Source organism: Haemaphysalis longicornis, unplaced genomic scaffold (assembly GCF_048455015.1).
Source record: "Haemaphysalis longicornis isolate Haplotype H1 unplaced genomic scaffold, Haemaphysalis longicornis Haplotype H1 scaffold_10, whole genome shotgun sequence".
NCBI lineage: Eukaryota > Metazoa > Arthropoda > Arachnida > Ixodida > Ixodidae > Haemaphysalis > Haemaphysalis longicornis.
Genome location: NW_027526204.1, coordinates 124,911,373 through 124,926,683, shown reverse-complemented (window position 1 = coordinate 124,926,683; position 15,311 = coordinate 124,911,373). Strand labels below are relative to the sequence as shown.

The window sequence follows — 15,311 nt, the reverse complement described above, 5'->3', positions numbered from 1 at the left end:
GCTACCATTTATATTTACCTTGAATACTTCCTAGCACGAGAGTTGGCTACCAGTATTATAAAGAACAACCTCTTGTTCACTGAAATAGTCAACTTTTGTGGAAATTACTTGTCTTACCAAACCAGAAAAGCAGACAAATGGAAGATTCCAAAATCTCGCGCAAATATATCTCGTTCCACGTCTCGTAATAAACCTTGCACGGTGGCTTAATCGGTTTTGTCTCCAGTGATTAGAGCTGACATCGCTAAGCGCTGCTTTTTTATGTGATTTATTTATAAGGTAACACGTAGGTACGTTAGTTACTCTGTATTTCGTTCATTTTATGTTTTGCCTACTTGTTTTTTTTTTCCTATTAGGTTTTCGCCGAATGGCTGCATGGTATTTACGCGGTTTCCCAACCACTTCTCTAATACCACTCTCTCTTTAACCTGAAGAGGATGTGCATAAAGTACAGTTTAGTTTTTACGAAACTTACGTATGGGTGCGCCATGATGTGTGTTTCATTTATGTTATCGACTTGTGCGACTTGTATTTGCGTTTTTTCTCCTTGGGGACATGTTTTTAAACCATGTAATTATTACATTCCGCAGTTCGTGTTATCTGCATAATTGCCCTGCATCTGAATCTTACTGCTCGCGAACAATTTATTGTGGATACATGCTCTTTGTGTGGTTTTTGATCGGCGCCCGCCGTTGCCGCAGGCTGACAAGGTACCCTCAAGCCATCGCTGAACGGCTTATATGTTGGCCACGTTTCATTGCGAGGGGAAAATCAAACGCACGAATAAATTAATGACGATGGTGGTTGTGATTATGACGATAAACACGCTAGTACGATGCTTGTGGTGGATGTGGTGACTGCTGTTATTATTAATAATAAGAGCGGCAGTAGTCGCTATCGTACTATCAGTACTGGTACTAGTAGTAGCACTAGTAGTAATGGTAGTAGGTAGCAGTAGCAATAGTGGTATTAGTAGTAGTAGTAGCAGCAGCAGCAACGGTTAAACCTGAACATAACGTAGTTGAGCAAAATTCGAAGTTTTTCGTTACATGCAGGTTTCCAGTTCTGGCTCGCGGGAATGAACCGGAAACAAAACCAAAATGCTAGACATCAGTGACGCGTAACTCACCTTCAAGGAGTGACGAACTGCGTGATTTCCGTCGGCTGCTTTCCCACGATCTTAGTCAGTACACGGCACTCGAAAGAAGCGAGGTCACTCACCCCCGGATTCACAAACGCAAATGAAGTATCACTTCCGTTTTTGACACTTTTAGGTGCCTTTGCGCGTTTCAAGGACCAAACGTATGCTGAAAGGACGCCTTTTCGCGAACTTGATGTTTTTCCGAAATCAAAATTGATCGGGGGGTGCTACATAGCGGTCGTCGACGTTCTTTCTTGCCAGCGGAGGCGGCATTTAAAAATGGGAACTTGTCTTGGAAAGGCACAGCATTTCGCCTTCTGGCAGCAGAAATAATCGCCGACGAACTGACACGACAGATAGCAGTGGAGACAGCTGACTACACGCCGACAGGCAGGCCTAGCACCTAACCGACACCGCACTCACACGTGGAAACGCACGGTAGTTGGCGGTGACGGAAAAATGCACTAAGTTAGTGTTTTTCTCCAGCCGATTTTTCGGAAAAAGTGCAAAAAACAATGCTTCATCAGGGTAGCGAATTCGTTACATCAAGGTCAACCGCCGAAACACCTTCGTTACATATAGGTCGCAAACACATGGGTTTCAATGGGGCTAGCACTGTGGAATTGAAAAACTTCGTTAAATCCAAGAATTTGTTAGAGAGCGGTTCGTTACATCCAGGTTTGACTGTAGTAATATTAGTAGTAGTACCTGTTATTGTTGTGAAGGCGAAGACAGAAATCTGAGAGTACCTCCGGCGTAATTTCAGAGCTCTGACATGCACTTACAAAACTGACCACCCATCTTTTTTTTTTTTTTTGTACTCAAAAATTTTACTTCGCCTCCAATTACCCTGACCTAGGCAGGCACCGTGATGGTAAGGTTACCTTCACCCCACAGGTTATATTTATCAACACCGAGCTATTCTGAACTTAGGTGGTTTCAGAATATGTAACGGATTCGGTAGCGTTGGCACTTTCTTGATACTGTACTCAAGTATTATCAGTCCAACACTCTGCCCCACTCGCCTGCAATTTCCCGCCTAAGTCTAAAGAAACAAATATTGATAAACTACAACATAAACGGTTATGGTACCTTAGACATCGCTTCCCTCGCGCGCTTTGCCACCTTACTTAGGACCGCTGAAACAACAAGTAGTGCCCTGCCTGAAGACAAGCACGATGAAGATGAGAATATATATTTTATTTTCCGCTGAACCATTAAAAATGTATCTATACTGAACTTCTCTCTCGGGTCACGCTACAGTCTCTCTTGCCCACACAAGAAGCCACCTTTTCAGTACTTTCAGCTCCAGTTTCAGGCCCCGTTAAGGCTGCAGAGCACATCTATTCTGCAGATGCCGATATGTTCAACAGCTCACTCCATCTGTTTAGATCAGATATTTGTAGAGTAGAATTTTTACTCACATAGGCTTTACCTCACGTAAACATCGCCCCCCAGCTCCTCAGAGGCGAATTTGCCGAGAACGACTGTTTACTTTAGTTATTAGCTCAAAGTACAGCAAACTATTGCGTTACAGATGTATGCCTACGCAGCTTCTCCGCAGACAATGACTGCTCCTTGTTGCTTGCACCAGTAATCAGTATCTTCTCGGGTTGAGTGCGAGCAGGGAAGCATGGACGTTATCTTTCGGTGACCTTCCGCAAGAGTATTAATTCCAGGGTGGCGGAGGAATCCTCCGCAGCGGTATCCTGCAGCGTTTTATACCTTTTCCGTCAGTAGAAATTGGAGAGAATCCGTTGATCCCTTTATTTCTCAGTGTTCTGATGCTTATTCATCATAGCAGGTTCAAATACCTCGTCATAAGCAACGCCCATTCCGTTGCTGCTACGAGACAGGCACGTAGCTTTAACACAGGGAGAACTGTCCCTACACTTCCGCAATTTTTCACACTTTTTTTTTTTGCTTCGTCTATGGGAGTAACCACAGCACGCTTCCTGGTTCGTCGACCCCGGATTGATTCCTACTCTTCTTCCAACGACAGGAGACCGCGGCGGGTGGCGCGGCGTGGCGGGTGCCAACGGAATCAGCCCGAAACGCTAAAATGCCCAGCCGCGGTAACCACGGGAAACGCGCGTCAAGCCCGCGGAACACAAGGTCGCGGTCGACCGCGGCTCGCCGTGTCCCGAGTCTATCCTCAGGATATCCTCGCGGTTCTAGGTCGGTGAGTCGCTCTCTCTCCGTCTGTCTGTCCCGCGTGCTCAGGGTAGGCCCGAGAAACACCGTGGCAGCAAGTGCGGAAGCTTCAGATGGTTTCAGTAGATGTAACGAGTTGTAAAAATATAAATGACGGGGCGTTATAAATGGATACCGTGCAAATCGTCTGATATCAAATGTTGTGCTGCTATTTAGTGGCGAACGGCAATGCGGCTCCCTTAATGTAGGCAAGTGTTACGCGTCGATCGACTAAAGTTCGTAAGTTGGGTTAAAAGGAAGACAAATGGTGCTGGGGCTGCTTCATATCTGCAATTGCGCTGCGTGTAATTACGTCGCAAGTACGCGAAAAGCGCATCGTCGCGTCCTCTTGTCGTCCACATTCGTTGCAGTTACACCAAGCAAAATTTTAGGTGGAGTCGTACTTTACAGTGTCGTAGACGGGTTTCTGCCACTATCCATATTGGGACGTGCTAGGTACCCGATGGTACTGAGCCAGATTGTCACGCGCAGTGAGCGACATCGATCATGACGGCGGTAGCAACAGGCGGTTGGGCGTTTACCAGAACCGCTAGATTTGTTTTCCCGAAAGCGAGTCGATCGATTATGGGGAAGCGGTAATTGCGAGGGAGCATTCATTTGCTTAAAGAAGATTGCAGAACGGTATGGTGCAAGTCATTAGGGCGTATTGAACGCGGCCGGAAAATGGGAATTTCTTAATACGGAAGTTCTTTTCTTTTTTTTGTAATGTGTTGATTCTTTGAGCTGGTAGTTTATCCCAATGGTCGTCCATTATTGTGATCCCTAAGACAATTTCTCGTCGTTTAGTTTGCAAGTTATTTTCTTCACTCCTCCACTCTTTCGGTTGAATGAAAGCGTCGGCGTTTTTTAAGTGCACCTGGGTTTAGCATTCCGAAAGCATGCCGGAAACCTCCTCTCTGCCCGAAAATTCATTTCTGAGCCACTAGTATTCGCAGTTAAGCTGTTTAACTTCAAACCTTTTAACAAAATTTAATTACTTTTTCCTGTGAAGTATCAAAGTATGTCGCCATTAGAAAACGAAAAAACCACCTTTTACACTGAACCTGATATTTCAGATGGAAATCATAGTTCATCTCGGCTTTTAGCCCAATGCATATTTCAAGTTTGCGCAATTAAACTGAGTCGAGAAACCTACATCTATTCGTGTACATTGATGACAGCAATTTCTGGCAGAAAAACACGCCAGCTGAAAGAAAAGAAAAAACTGGATCCTGCCAAAACAAAACATTTCTCTGTGGATCGACTGCACTACTTCAGGACGTGTAACCGTTAGTCGCTGCCGTGTCTTCTGTCAGTGTGTCTATAGCATCAAGAAACTTTGGGAGGTGCAAACGATTGCACCATCAAAGGCTGCAGCGGCAGGCTCACTCGATACCTGTCGCCAATCTTACGCGGCGTTATGTTTTACCATTCCCTTAAAAATATGTCCGAAATGATTGCGTCGGCGCTTTAGCATCTCAAATCTCTTTCCAGGCAAGCACACAGTAACCGTTTAAACAAACAAACGCTTTTTTTTAATTCACGACATCCCAACGAATTCCTTTTTATATTTTGTCAAAGTTAGCCATGAAATGCTGGCGTGAGGTGTCTGTTTATGAAAGTATACTTGTGCGGAAGATGCGGTTCTGGACGACCCTTTCAGTCTGGAAAGCCCCCAGAATAGGCAGCCGCTGTCGCGCGAGACACCAAGTTAACCTGTGTTTCCGGTAGGCAACTTGTCAGTTCGCAATCCTACTGCTCCAGGGAGGGAAAGGGGATGGGGTTTGGTTGATAGGACGGGCCCATACTGGACGGCATGCGGCGCCGTAAGTTCTGCACGATGAGTATTCGTAGGGACGCAAGGCTGGTGGTATGTTGTGTGGAAATGTTTTGTTTTATGACTTCTGCGTTTGGAGGTGCCGCCAAAGTCGTGCGCTGCTGGTGTTGAGTGAGGGATGAGGGGAGGGTTTTGTTAAGGCGATTTTAACGATAGTGGTAGATTATATCTGAGTACCAGCTTGAAACTGAGAGGTAGGTTAGGATAATAATATTAAACGGAAAGATTGGCTCCAGATAACTGAGGAAGTGCCAGATTTGCAAATATCCCAGCATGCCCTACGCTGCGAGAACTTAACCCACCGCTCTCTGTTGAGCGCCTGAAAATTTCCAGCACGAGCTTAATCTACACAATTTTGGGGAAAGGGCTGCAACTGTTAGGAAGCTAAGCAAAGATGCCGTGAACGCGAGATTTTGGTTTTCATGTTTACACCTCGAACACTAATTGATCAAGATAGATTTAAACAGTTCTACTCTACTTCGAATGAAAGAAATCGATCCATCTAGAAAACGTGATAGCACAACCTAAAATCAAGCTTTTTTGTGTGCTAACTTGGCTAAAATAGCTCGCCGGCGACTCAAAGCTTTTTGTCCAAAATTATTCCCAAGAGCAATTCTTTTCCTAAAAAAAACTGAACAGGAGGCAAGAAAAACAAATCTAGGGAGGGGTCAACCAATTAATAGAGTAATCAAAATCGGAGGCTCAAGTCGGCGGGAAATATTTATACACACACACACACACACACACACGTGCGCGCGCGCACACACACGCACACACGCACACACGCACACACGCGCACGCACGCACGCATACACACACACACACGCACACACACACACACACACACACACACACGCGCACGCGCACACACACACACACACACACACACGCACACACACACACACACGCACACGCACGCACGCAAATATGTACTCGTAGAAATGAGCACTGCGCGACGGCTAAAATTACCAGGATGTGCTTGGTTCTCCGAAATTCCTCTCAGCTTCGATCAAAGGTTGGCCAAACTTATGCTTAAGCTTTCCTCCCTTTCGGTGTTCACTTTTCACGAGGCCTGGAATAGATGAGAAGAAGTACGAAACACATAAACTTGTCGATCAATGTAATCGCCAGTCGAAAGCCCGACAAGCACGTTGCCTCTTCCTCCCCCCTCTGTCCTTTTTCTATCGCCCAAATCTTCTTTTCTTCGGGTGGTTGCAGAAGATCGTTAAGGTCAGCTGCCGTGCAGTGGATGACAGCACGCGCCACAAGATCATCAGTCGCGCATGAAAAGCAGACGGCTAAGGCCTGCCCGATCTAATTTGGGCCGCTCGCGAGAGTTCCCCGTGTAAGGTACCGTTATCGACCACACTTGCCTGCGGACCGCCCGTCAAGTTGCCGGTAGCGGCCGAGGCTCTCGCGCAAGGGGCATGCTAGCGGCGTTGAGACATGTTGTTTTACAAAGACAAGCTGAACGCGCAGTAAACACCAGGGATGTAGTAGAACGTCTTTGCATAGACGTTTGGTGGTAGAATAAACAAATTGGGTCCAAACTTCCCCTTCGGGCATCGTCATATAGTACGCACCATTCATGCTTGAGTAGCCTTCGCTGCGCTTTCTTCTTGGGCGATGATGATGATGAATAAATCTTTATTTGCCAAGCTGTTGCAGATGTTAGGGCACCCACCCGGTGGGGAGCTTCCCTATTCCGGGATACCCTGAGCTCGGCTGGCGGTCCAGGTCCTCTTCACCAGTTCACGCTGGATCCCAAGGTCCGGGCTCGTCAGGCGGTTCGCGCACTGCTTGTAAAAGGGGCAGGTTATTGGGGCAAGGCCTGGGGTCTTCTGGCACTCCCAAATCTGATGGTACAGTGTACCGGGCGGTGGACAGAAATTGCAGGTAGACGAGTGCGGAAGAGTTTAGCAGATCTGGGCCGTTTAAACCATTCCAACTGAGTTGTTGTTGCGAGATGTTTATGTCTTGTTTTTGTTTTGTTTATGGTGCCTCAACCGCAGCGTCAACTGGAACATTTAAAACCGTCGTTATAGCTTATCCTTTACATCTCCCAAGGGCGCGGGTTCGATTCCCGGCCGTGGCCGCCCCTTTTCGACGGAGGCGAAAAGTGAGAACGCCCGTGTGTTTGAGATCTGAGCGAATTTTAAAGATCCCAAATTGGTCAAAATTAGCCCGGAGCCCTCCCCTGCAGCACGCCTCATCGCCTGTGTAGCGTCGGCGCGTTAAACCTCATAACGAATGAAACCAATAAATCTTTTCCTCCCATCTTTGCTAGTCACTACTAACTTTTCCCGTGGCAGTCAGTGTTCCTGTCAACACCCAGCGCAACTCCTTAAAATGTATTACATGACACCACGCAGGTCACACGCCCGAGAAGATCGCGGCCGGTTTTCTCCGCGTCTACATGGGCTGCTGCTTCGGCGATCGAACAAATCAAGTGCACACAACAGGAGTGAGTATTGTGAGTGTTGGCCAAACTTCGCATGTCATCGCACTGCCCGCATCCACCGCCCGCGTTCAGTCAATAGTGAACGTGAGTTCAGCACGCAGAAAAAATATGGTGGTGACACGAGAAAAAGCAGAGTGGCACAGGAGGAGCGCAGTTTTCAAGTTAAGTTTGAGGCAGCGACACTGGTGACAGTGATGATAATGATGCTTAACCTGGCGATGATGATGATGGTTACCATTTGGCCATAATCCCCCTCTGCTCGTAAATGTTCACGTTCGTAAGCTCCTTTCCTCCCCTCTCTGCACTAGAAAACTCCCAACTACTAAGGTTTCCCTCACCCTACTTTATCTAACGAGATCATCAAACGTAGTGTTACGATTCAGCGCGCCGCTACCCTGTTCGCGCGTGCTACAAATCGGTGTAGTGTGGCGAAGCACCTGTGCCTTGCGAAAATCCAACCTTCCTCGAACATATTGAGACAGGCCCCGCCAGCGATGACTCGAGCCGTGGCAGTTGCAAAATACAAAACAAACTGTTCGGCATGCCAGGACTTGAACCTACCAGCGGACGCCGCAGCCGAGATTTCCTCTCTGCCCCGTCTCTCAGACTCAATGAGCGCCACTACTACCGGCCCTCACGAACTCGGGAAAGAGTTTTTGTGTGTGTCTGTACTATTTTCGTACCGCGTGCAAAGCACTAGGAAAGCTGGTTGACCGTTTGCGCTTCGGGAATAAATACGCAGTTCCTCCGAGCGCCAAACGGAATCACATTGACAACGTCCGATCCCGCTGTCGCTCTGTTCGAGTCCTGTTGTAAGCTCGCCCGGAAGGGTGATGTTTCTGAGTCCTCACTGATCATCTCTCGCCATGCAGTAAACCAGTTAAATCTTGCCTTCGGCTTTTGTCGTCAAAACCAAGGCAGCTTCTTTTGTCGGCCGCTAGCCACCATGCGACCACTATATTGACGGAGGCGACGGGGCCCGGTTCGGGGACGCGTTAACCAATTTTAAAGAACCCTTTACTTAGGGTTGTTTGTTTTCAGGTAACACCCGATTTTACGCGATTTTTGCACCACGAACACGTTTCGGGAGAATCAGGTTAAACCCGATTTCTCCCCGAATGGACCTTTTCAAGGTAGCGATCTGCACAATCGATCTGCTCAACCAATCGTTGATTGAAGCAAGACCCACAAACACAGCTGTCGAACTCACTGAGTATTGGCATGACTCCGCCGGTCGCTACCCCAAGCTGGAAAATGCTGCAACGACATTGTTTGGCCTATGTAAAAGAAGCTGTGACGTCTGGGGAACTTTCTCCCGGCTGAGATCCGTTCAACGATCCGTCAGGTCTCAAATGGGGACTGACATGTGGAACATGCTGATGATAGTGTATGTAAACAAGGATGTGTAAAAAATTGATGACCAGCTCTTTCTGAATAAAATGATTGATTTATTATGAGTTATCAACGCTCTTCACTGTCGTCATTACTGATTCTTTACCAATCAAAGGGCGAATTTTGGATAGTATTACTAGAAAACCCTAATGTCCCCCCTATTTCTAGCTTGAAACAATCACGAATTTTAACGCGTTAGAGCTAAGAAGCTTTTAATACCTTCTGATCAAGTGATTGTATTACTTTGTACATCTGCAGGTTTAACTCTAAAACACCCGAATTGAGAAATGGTTTCCCAAAGAAAACATAATTTGTCTGCGATTCTCAGTTTGAAAAATGGCACCCAATTTTTACCCCGCCCTCCTTTTACAAATTAATAAAACCCGAAAACGAACAACCCCACCCATACTCCTACCGGATATTCTCTTCGGAACAACGAAGAGACACTTAGCAGATTTTGGTCTATCGGTCTACAAAGTACCAACAAACAGTGACCGTCAATTCCCGAGAGACCTTTCGTCCTAGCCGGAACAAGACTTCAAGACCTTGCTGGACTAACCAGCCTTTTAATAAAGATGATCAAAAACGTGTAGCATAGGCAAGTTCAGTTCTACGCTGTGGTCAATAACCGAGTGGCAATAAAGATGATCAAAAACGTGTAGCACGGGCAAGTTCAGTTCTACGCTGTGGTCAATAACCGAGTGGCACCTAAAAGGTACCACTCGGTTATTGACCAAACGTGTAGCATAGGCAAGTTCAGTTCTACGCTGTGGTCAATAACCGAGTGACACCTAAAAGGTACCACTCGGTTATTGACCACAGCGTAGAACTGAACTTGCCTATGCTACACGTTTTTGATCATCTTTATTAAAAGGCTGGTTAGTTACCCTTTCCATTTCTCTCCCTACACTCTTTATTTATTATGTTATCTGCCGGCGATCCCCCTGCATTATTTCGCCTAGCAGTTGGCAAAGATTCGTTCGTATCCTTAGACTGACAGACAGAAATCCCCCGTACCTCTCTACGACTCTTATATACCTGTCTGCGGCTAACCAATCTACTTGTTACTACTGCACTGTTCAGAGGTTATAAAAATGCGTTTGAGAATGAGGCGAAATGGAACACCTATAAAACGACAATCACTAGGCGTAGCAATTAAACGCACCGTGTTATCAGGGACCACCGTAATGGACTCAAAATACGCCCTGCGCCCAAGCAGTATTAGGGATTCCATCATAATGAAATAGCACCCGAACTGGCAAACTTATGCTGGAGCTTTTAGAATCGTTTCGAAATAAACGTTCCTCCTCTCCTTGTGCCGAAAGGGCACAGTGAGGCAAAGAAGAGGGACTCCTATACATGCCGAAGTTCGACAGTGGGCACGTGGTCGACCGGGCCCGTTGTGGGTACTACCGTCTATGGCAGACATTTTAGCCGTACAGCTCTTTTTTATTCTGCTATTGTTGGTCACGTGCCGCTGTAACGATACTCCCACTGGTCCCTTTTGATCCAGATATGTTCTCCTTTTTACCTGATCTTAGCTAGGTTTCTTATGCTGTAGGTTAGACGATGTTGACCCTTGCCACAGCATGTAGTGCCATGTCGCTTCGCATAATCTTTAGTTGTAAGTTCCGCCCGTCCCGTGTCTTGCGTTCCTCATTTTGTCGCTGTATTATTCTTTGTATGATCGCCCAAATGCATGCACTAATAGTGATTTATTTGCGTGACACAGCAGGGAACATTTGTACCTTTTTGCTTCCGGGCACAGTCTTGTGGTGGCCGTGACCGCGACACGACTGAGCCGCCTGATCTCGGCTCCTCAAAACAAAAGAAGTGAACTAATGTGCTCAAACTAATTATGGTAAACAAGCTGTGCATTTTTCTGCTGCTTACGAACGAAACTGCTTGCCTTAATTTACAAAAAGTGCTTCACATATTTATTCTTTCAAGAATAGCTTGTGCGCACATATTCAGTCAATTTGAGTTCATTTTGTTTACGTTTATCATCTGTTTTGATTGCTTTTTACTGTAATTTTGCAATGTCAGTTTTGTAATGTCTCCCTTTTGTCTATTTCCACATAATTCTGTAACCACTGTTCATTGAAACATTTACTTGTTGATGCTTTTATTATGGTAGGTCCCCCAGTGGTCTTTGACTTCGGGGCCTCCTCCTGTATGTACACACTGTATGTTGTTTCTTTAGTGATCAATAAAGCACCGACGAATCGAATCCAGTTCCACCTAGTGTAAAATCTGCTGAAACAGCGGAGGTGTGGTTCTCTTGCGTCTGCTCGAATGTCAACGGGTGCTCGACCGAGAACGGCAGAAGCTGGCATAGAACGAAATCTTGGAGAAATATGGGAATATGACAGACTCACCAAAACCATGCAGGTAGAAGTAGTCAAGACAGAAAGGGCAAATCAATGGAAAGGCAAGAAAATGCCAAGAAGCTAGTGGAACGCAGAAATCAAGGAAGCTATGAAGAGGCGTAAATAGGCGGTAGAGCATCCGCCTTGCGTGCAGAAGGACCGTGGTTCGAATCCCGGTGCCGGGCAATTCCCACCGGATTTTTAAAAAATTCGCGTGTTGATGGAATTCCAGAATGCGGCTTGGGGTGCGGCCTGACCCCGGCGACCATTGCCGGTAAAGCACTCCCTGACCAGAGCAGGATTGGCCCCCCCTGGTGCAGTAATGGCCACAACCTCCCATGAATAAGCCGATTTTAGTTACATATCTCTCATTTAACACCGTGTGAATGATAGTTGCAATATCGTCGATATCGGAAATGTGAGCCGGGGAGAGAGTGGTGGCGGCTACAGCTATGACATCATATACTTCCGATTCTGCCGGCACACACCTAATTTGTATTCATCAGAGCTGGTGTCCCACTTCACGGACTCGTTAGGTAAACGCTCGGCAGCCAGGCTCTGGGAAAAATAACTTTGACAGCTGAAACCAACCTTTGTTTTCGATAGTACGGGCTGAATACGAATACAACGCACAAAAATTAAAGCCTTTTTTCTTTCCACTTAGAAAGTTCGCTTATTTTGTTGGATGAGTTGTCTTCTGGAACTGAATCGATAGATGGCAATGAGGTTCGGTCTTTAGGACTTGCCAAGCTGCGCCGATAAGATAACTTAATATAAACGACCTGTGCACATCGCGTGCATACAGACACGGTATCGATTCGCGGCGGCGTAGACAACGCAAGCGCGCCCAAAATAGATCGATGGAAAAATTTTCTGTTCATAAGCTTAGCCCTTGCAATTTCAGGGCTAGTGGCAACGGTACTGATTCATTTCCGTTGCGGTTTCATCCGCGGTTTTCTGCCAGATCGCGACCGACACCAAGTTCGAAATGAACTGGGCCGAAGCGGACACGCGAACAAGCACTCTAGATCGGTTCATGGCGCACTAATTTTTCGCATCGAAGCTACGCGCAACCAAAACAACGAATCGTTTCCACAGAGCGCAGGCAAGCTCTGTAATTTCAAATATCTCCCTCGTTGTTTTTTTTTTTTTTTCACAAAATATATGCAAGCTCGGTCATTTTCATTTTCTGGGAGCAACATGCGAATGGAAAAAAAAAGAAACTTTGTTTCTACCTGTGATCTTTCCGTTGACCCTGTTTTTCGAACTGCGGTATACAGAATTCTAGTCATTGTCGTGCCCAACAAAGGTGAAGGTTAGAATCACGGAGAAAAAATAAACCACATTTCCTTTATTTGGGAGACATTTGCGCTTTTTTAAAGCCGAAATGGAGAGACATCGCAAGGAGAACCATTGCAAACTCGGAAAGACGCGTTCGGCCCAGTTGCGATCAGTGATAAACGCCAACTTTTGGAAAGTGCTATGACCTGAAAATGCGTTTAACGAGAGAGTGAAGTCAGTTATAAGCAATGTCTAATTACTCCCTTAAGAGTTCCCAATACGTAGGAAACATTCGCGTTTATTGTTTACAGTGGAGCTGTTATAGGCTAACTCCCCCCTTTTTTGTTTTTGTTTTTAGCATCCGTTGGTCGCGAAAAGCCGCTCTTCACTTCGACGCACCCCCTCCCTTCAGCCACCTGTTCGCGTCTGGCGCTTCAAGTATTGATATAAGAGGGCGTACATCTCCCCTAAAAATTGTCTTTGCAACAATGCAATCCTGTTTAAGAGTGAAGCCCACTTCGCAAAAATCAGTGTAAGCTTCGTTTTCTAAGCTTGCTTCCTCACATTGCGTTATACAGTGAGGCCTCCTGACTTCTCACTTCGGTACACCCCCTTCCTTCGGCCACCTTTTCACCTCCAGTGCTTCATACTTGGGTATATGAAAGCGGACACTTCCCTTAAAAAATAGAAAATGTCATTCCCGCAATGCGTTAGTTTTCTGAAGTGAAGCCAACTGTAAGAAGATCGGTGCAAACTTTGTTTTTGTAAGCCAGTTTTCCTTATTGCGTCACACAATGAGGTCTGCTCCAAATCCCGCTGTACGCTTCACTGGATCCCCAGCGCGTCTAATTGCTCGCACGAGTGATTATACGCTTTCACTGCGCAACCATGCGAGACGCTGGCTTCACTTTGGCTGAGCTTGGATATTGACGGAACGGGGCGTTTTCTGGGCTTGTACCTGGAGTAATAAAGGATTGGCCCTTTTAAAAAAACAAAAAGCAGCCGTTAGCACTCCAAGCTCGTCAAAATCATGAACAGTGTGCACCATATTCTGAGAAAGTTACAAGCTTTCCTGTCGCTGTTCCATTCCCTACGCAAGTTGACAGTGCTAAAAATTGTGTTTCAACGCTAATACTTTTTTCATACCATACTCTTCGTCCACATTTTCTGATGTCGATTCTTTTGTGTACTCTGAGGGCTGAGATTTGGCAGGGATGTGGAGCTGATTAAGAAGGGCGAACAATCGTTTTCCCATGGCCTGTTTAGAAGCTGAACAAGATATTTGTTATCAACGTGTGTGTTCTGAGGAATAATTCTAATACAAGGTAGACAAATCGTTTCTAGCATTTTTTCCGCCTCCTTAAGACTTTCCGAGCCCATTTTATGCATGAGTTTTGTAAGCAATGTAATTTTTATTTATTTATTCATTTATTTATTTATTTAGTTAGTTAGTTATTTATTTATTTAAGTTAAAATAGATGAACTTATTTATTTGTTTTTTTGTTTATTTTTTGACAAGTATTTCGCAATTCATTCCTTTTTGTGCCCATGGCGTACGTGTCCGCCATTACTCCAGAGGGAGGATGTACCAAAAAATAGTAGTCAGAGGTGACGCAATATTGGGAATAAGATATGGCCGTGTCTAGAGTGCCGTCCGACGGTATTATAAGCACTTCGCTATATCGACGTCCACCGATGTTTTGTAACAAAATTGTCGCGTGTGGCAGTACATCGCTCTAGATAACGTAAAGCTAGGCAACCTAACCTAAACATAACATAAGATAACATAACGCACACAAATAAATCATTTGAAACACCAAAACTAGGGCATAAAAATTACACTTCAATTAAATATCGAAAAAAAAAACAACCAGGGCAACAGCCGGTTTCGAACCAGTGACTTTGGGATCAAGAAGGTAAGACGGATTTTCTACACTACAACGACAGACTCTCTAGCCAGTGTTAGCCTAGTGTTAAATATTCGAATGTCGTCGGACGGCACTCTAGCCATACCTGCAACGATCAGCTAGAGTGCCGTCGGACGGCACTCTAGACACTGCGATAAGATATTGTGCGAATTGTCCAGCAAAACTCACGTGGTGAGTACGCAAGAAAAGACGCATACCCAGCACAGCTGACGACACTCAGTACGAAACGTCAGTGTAGCCCCACATAAACTACAATATCACATTTTGTTGCGTGACAAAACAGGGACCATCGACGAAAACAAAAAGCTGTGTAGCGGCCACTTTATCATCGACAGCAAGCGCCCACCATCATCATCATTGGCCGTTGCCTGTATCGTCAGCAGCGCGTTGCCTCGACACCAACGACGAGCCACGCGAGGAAGAACACCCAGGCTACTGCGCTGCTCGGCCGCATTCTTCGGGCACTCCCCGACTCGTGGACTCTTGCTGCCACCGAAGCTCATCTGAAAAAAAAATGTAGGGTCAGCCGCATGACTACATCGGCGCCTACAGGTGCATATGTTCGTCCTGGGGAACACAAACGACAATGAAGTGTTGCACAAAAGTTTCTGCAAATAAATAGAACAATGAAGCAGGGGGTGACAATATCTTCTGGTAAATTATTCCGGTCGTGCAGAGTTCCCGGAAAGAATGCACAGTTAAAAATGTT

General features: G+C 45.9%; 1 protein-coding gene across 1 annotated transcript in view; it reads left to right on the top strand.

The window, feature by feature from the left end:
* Positions 1 to 3,248: 3,248 nt before the first annotated feature.
* The window catches only part of LOC144157948 (choline transporter-like protein 1), a 50,203-nt gene continuing 38,140 nt past the window's right edge, over positions 3,249 to 15,311 (top strand). The window contains exons 1-2 of the mRNA XM_077688658.1: positions 3,249 to 3,319; positions 7,544 to 7,635. Of these exons, the coding sequence (XP_077544784.1) occupies positions 7,588 to 7,635 (48 nt within the window). The 5' untranslated portion in view covers positions 3,249 to 3,319; positions 7,544 to 7,587. The remainder of the gene's footprint in view (positions 3,320 to 7,543; positions 7,636 to 15,311) is intronic.